The sequence below is a fragment of the Sinocyclocheilus rhinocerous genome, unplaced genomic scaffold (genome assembly GCF_001515625.1).
Source record: "Sinocyclocheilus rhinocerous isolate Xijiao unplaced genomic scaffold, SAMN03320098_v1.1 scaffold1049, whole genome shotgun sequence".
NCBI classification, from domain to species: Eukaryota; Metazoa; Chordata; class Actinopteri; order Cypriniformes; family Cyprinidae; genus Sinocyclocheilus; species Sinocyclocheilus rhinocerous.
In genome coordinates this window covers 276199-280485 of record NW_015652136.1, presented here as the reverse complement: position 1 = coordinate 280485, position 4287 = coordinate 276199, and the positions used below count along the sequence as shown (strand labels likewise).

Sequence of the window (4287 nt, the reverse complement as noted above, 5' to 3'; positions counted from 1 at the left end):
TTCTAGCTCCTTGAGTTCTAGCTCCTTGTGTTCTAGCTCCTTGAGTTCTAGCTCCTTGTGTTCTAGCTCCTTGAGTTCTAGCTCCTTGTGTTCTAGCTCCTTGAGTTCTAGCTCCTTGTGTTCTAGCTCCTTGTGTTCTAGCCCCTTGAGTTCTAGCCCCTTGTGTTCTAGCCCCTTGTGTTCTAGCCCCCTGTGTTCTAGCCCCCTGTGTTTCTAGCTCCTTGTGTTCTAGCTCCTTGTGTTCAAGCTCCTTGTGTTTCTAGCTCCTTGTGTTTCTAGCTCCTTGTGTTCTAGCTCCTTGAGTTCTAGCTCCTTGTGTTCTAGCTCCTTGAGTGCTAGCTCCTTGAGTTTCTAGCTCCTTGTGTTTATAGCTCCTTGTGTTCTAGCTCCTTGTGTTTCTAGCTCCTTGTGTTCTAGCTCCTTGAGTTCTAGCTCCTTGTGTTCTAGCTCCTTGTGTTTCTAGCTCCTTGAGTTCTAGCTCCTTGTGTTTCTAGCTCCTTGAGTTCTAGCTCCTTGTGTTCTAGCCCCTTGTGTTCTATCCCCTTGAGTTCTAGCCCCTTGTGTTCTAGCCCCTTGTGTTCTAGCCCCCTGTGTTCTAGCCCCTTGTGTTTCTAGCTTCTTGTGTTCTACCTCCTTGTGTTCTAGCTCCTTGTGTTTCTAGCTCCTTGTGTTTCTAGCTCCTTGTGTTCTAGCTCCTTGAGTTCTAGCTCCTTGTGTTCTAGCTCCTTGAAGGAACCAGGGTTGGAAGAACTGACGAAAAAAGTATTTGAAGTAGGAATATCACTGATCACTCATTGTGCAATCAGTTACATTCATGGCATTCGCCCTTTTGTTGTTGAAGTTTGGTTAGTTAAGAAATTTTAAATGAATGTTTTGTAAACTTCAAAAAAAAAAAAAAAAAACATGAAGAGGAATGTGAATTTATGCTTCAGTGTTTCCTAGTATAAGCTTCCTCCGGATGGACAGTTTAGGAAATGATAAGCACCTCTGGAGAGAGGCTTCTGTTAGCATCTGCTCAGCAGAGGCATACTGCTCATGGTACTTTCAGCTAAAAATGACAGCCTTCCCATCTTTTTTCATTATTGGTCTGGTGTTTCTGACTGTAAGACGGTCTGAGGTCTCTTTTACCCTGAAATGGTGAATAATGCAAGAATCCTTCTCCGTTCAGGGCAGTCCAGGAGAGATGGGAGAAGCAGGACCGTCTGGAGAGCCAGGTATACCTGTATGTATCTGACTCATGACCAGATATGAACCATTTCTGACAGCTGTAGTGTAGTAATGCATGCTGTAAGATCATTCAGATTCTCAGCCAGTGTTACTGCACTGCCAACTTCTGTGACTGCACAATACATACAGGTCATTTAGTAGAATCCTATGAGGTTACTGCTACATGCTCTGATGGTCGCCGTGATTTTGCCAAGTAAAACATGTTCCTGGATCAACATTACTGTCCAAAAATATAGACTAAACCCAATCCCTACCCCTAAACCTAACCCTACCCATAATTTATTCCTAAAATCAGTGTGAAATGATAGCTGATTACCAAGGGTGTAGAAGCACCTAACCCTGATCGTAAGCCTAAAACAGACATTTCCTGAAAAGTTATCCCTCAATTCTGATTGATTGATTGGAATGTTGTTGCAGGATCAACAAGGATGTTGATCCAGGAACATGTTGTACATCACGGTCACCATGCTCTGATGTACATCGTGTCTAAACGTGACTCCTCCCACAGGGTGAGATTGGCATCCCTGGAGAGAGAGGAGAGGCTGGACCCAGAGGAGTGGCTGTAAGTAAAAACAAAGCCAACATCAGAGACAACATTAGACGCTGATTAAAAATGGCTGAGCAAGATTCATTTGAAGTTATAGAGTTCATAGAGGTCAGCTGTGTGTTTCAGCTGAGTTATGTTTTTGTCAACATAAAATCACAAGTGAAAAATCCCCATTTTCCTTTTTCTGAATGAATTGTTTGAGGTCAGGTTCTAAGACTGACTCGTAACATATAATAGTGCCGTATTAGACTGGGTCATGCTCATCTGAACAGAAGGTCAGACAGCTGGTCCTGAGAGATGAGGATGTTAGGTGCTGCAGTCAGGAGAGCTCCAGGATTTGTGGTTGTTCACTGTATGTGCTTGTTTAACAGGGTGGCATTGGACTAGCTGGAAACCCTGGACCACAAGGTGTTAAAGGATTCCAGGTGAGTTGCATTATGGGTTCATGTCAAGTGCCACAACAGAAAAACTCTGATAATCGAAACGTGAAACATGCCTCATATTCCATGTGTTCTGAAGGTTCTGAAGGATAGGGTTTGGTGACAGTAAATGTCATTTATTATTTGGCAAAAGTCATGACCGTTGCTCTGAGGGCTGAGCGCTTGGGAGCAGTAGTTGTGTGTCATCTGATCCATGGTTTATGAAATGTATTAATTTTGTGTTTCCATGCAGGGTATTAAAGGAGCTTTAGGTGATCCAGGTCTGCCTGGTCCTACTGGAATCAGAGGTGGCTTTGGTGAACGGGTGAGTGACACACATCTGTCTGTCTCTCTACTGATGTTAGAAGTATTCAGCCTGTGTAAAACGATTTTAAAATGTATTTTCTTTTCTTTTTTAATCAGAGTTTTCCCATGAGCTTTCCTTTTCTAAAAACAAAGACACATACATACACAGATGCATACAGACAAACAAATTCAGATATATTATTTAGTTTTGTTTAATCACAGACGCAGTAAAGAGCATAGCTCATATTTCAGTAGACATCTAGAGGACCTGGTGACCTCACTGTCCAGAGCTCTTGCCACAGAACAAAGCCTATGTGTAACACACACATAACACTCCCCTCTCTCTCTCTCTCTCTCTCTCTCTCTCTCTCAGGGTCCAGTTGGAGCTGGAGGGCCTAAAGGAGACATGGTATGAGGCATATCTACTGTATGATGAAAAAAAAAAAACACATGAAGAGAAAACAATCTATTTGTATGCATGTTTGCACATGGTGCCGTGTGCTTCTGTGTTTAGGGAGTTGCTGGAAGTGATGGTTTACCGGGGGAGAACGGGGAGCCGGTACGTAACACTGTTCACTTGCCACATGCAGCTCAATGTCTGATAGTCCTCTGATTTCTGACACAGCCTCTGTTTCCTCTTACTTCAGGGTCATTACGGTCCCGTCGGACAGAAAGGAGAGGTGAGATCTCATTTCATTTTATTACATTTTACTGTTTTTATGCTATTCTAACAATTTTGTCAAAGTAAATATTTAAAGGCCTTTTTTTTTTAACTTCAAAACCAGTGTATAATGATTCCCATTATATAATAATTTTTTCCCAAAATTATATATTTTGATACATTTAATTGACAATGCAATTATTAACATTATCTCCATGTTACCACATTCAACAGTCTTGGTAAATGTATGTTGCTATAAATCAAAGGAAACAGAGTGATGTTTGGAATAGAATACTACCTAATACTACTGAACACCACACAGTATACAATCTAGACTGCCTAAAACTTAATTAAACTAATTATTAAGTGAAACTGCATTATACAGTGGTAAGTCTTTCAAACTGTCCCATGATACATTGTTATCATTACCTAATCATGTCTGACTGAGTATTCTTGTAAAAATGTTTAATCTAAAATTATTGTAATGTCATCTCTGGGTTATTCATCACACTGGAAATGACAGGCACAATGCATTGTGGGAAATATAGTAGTTTGTCCAGGTATTCTATGCAGAACACGTGCCTGATGTCAGTATGTCATTCCACACAAAACCAATGACAAACAAAGAGCCCAGTAACAGAAACACAGGTCAAAGATAGTAGCCCATGATGGCAGGATTACACTCGGAAGAGTTATAAACGGCTTTTAAAGATGTGTCCACTCAAATGATCTGCATAAGATTTTAGACTCCAGGGGCCTCATTTATAAAATGTGCGTACGCACAGAATTGATCTTAGAGTGTGCGTACACTAAAATCCACGGCAACATTCATATTTATAAAAACCGTCTTTGACGTGGGAAAGTACTTACCGCCATGTCAGGGTCTGAGCAGACGTACGCACTTTTGTTTGTGGCAAAGTCGGAGCACTGCAGCTATTTGAACATCTAAGCTGCAATAATAATAAAAGCGGTGTAGCCTACGTGCAAGCACCGAATTCATCATAAACAACAAAGATGCAGTGTAAGAGATTAATTGTGCAGTGCAGTCAGACTTTTTATTAACAGGAGTTTTTGTGAGATTAAACTGACCTTTTTAGTAGTTGAGAGTTCTTTACTCGCTTTCTGTA

General features: G+C 41.1%; 1 protein-coding gene and 1 long non-coding RNA gene across 3 annotated transcripts in view; one reads left to right on the top strand and one right to left on the bottom strand.

Moving 5' to 3' along the window:
• The window catches only part of LOC107713564 (uncharacterized), a 23957-nt gene that overhangs the window by 12013 nt on the left and 7657 nt on the right, over positions 1–4287 (bottom strand). The window lies entirely within an intron of this gene.
• The window catches only part of LOC107713563 (collagen alpha-3(IX) chain-like), a 24254-nt gene that overhangs the window by 12973 nt on the left and 6994 nt on the right, over positions 1–4287 (top strand). For both annotated transcript variants that reach the window (XM_016519112.1, XM_016519113.1), the window contains 7 exons: positions 1169–1222; positions 1736–1789; positions 2146–2199; positions 2447–2518; positions 2873–2908; positions 3014–3058; positions 3147–3179. In XM_016519112.1, the coding sequence (XP_016374598.1) occupies positions 1169–1222; positions 1736–1789; positions 2146–2199; positions 2447–2518; positions 2873–2908; positions 3014–3058; positions 3147–3179 (348 nt within the window). The remainder of the gene's footprint in view (positions 1–1168; positions 1223–1735; positions 1790–2145; positions 2200–2446; positions 2519–2872; positions 2909–3013; positions 3059–3146; positions 3180–4287) is intronic.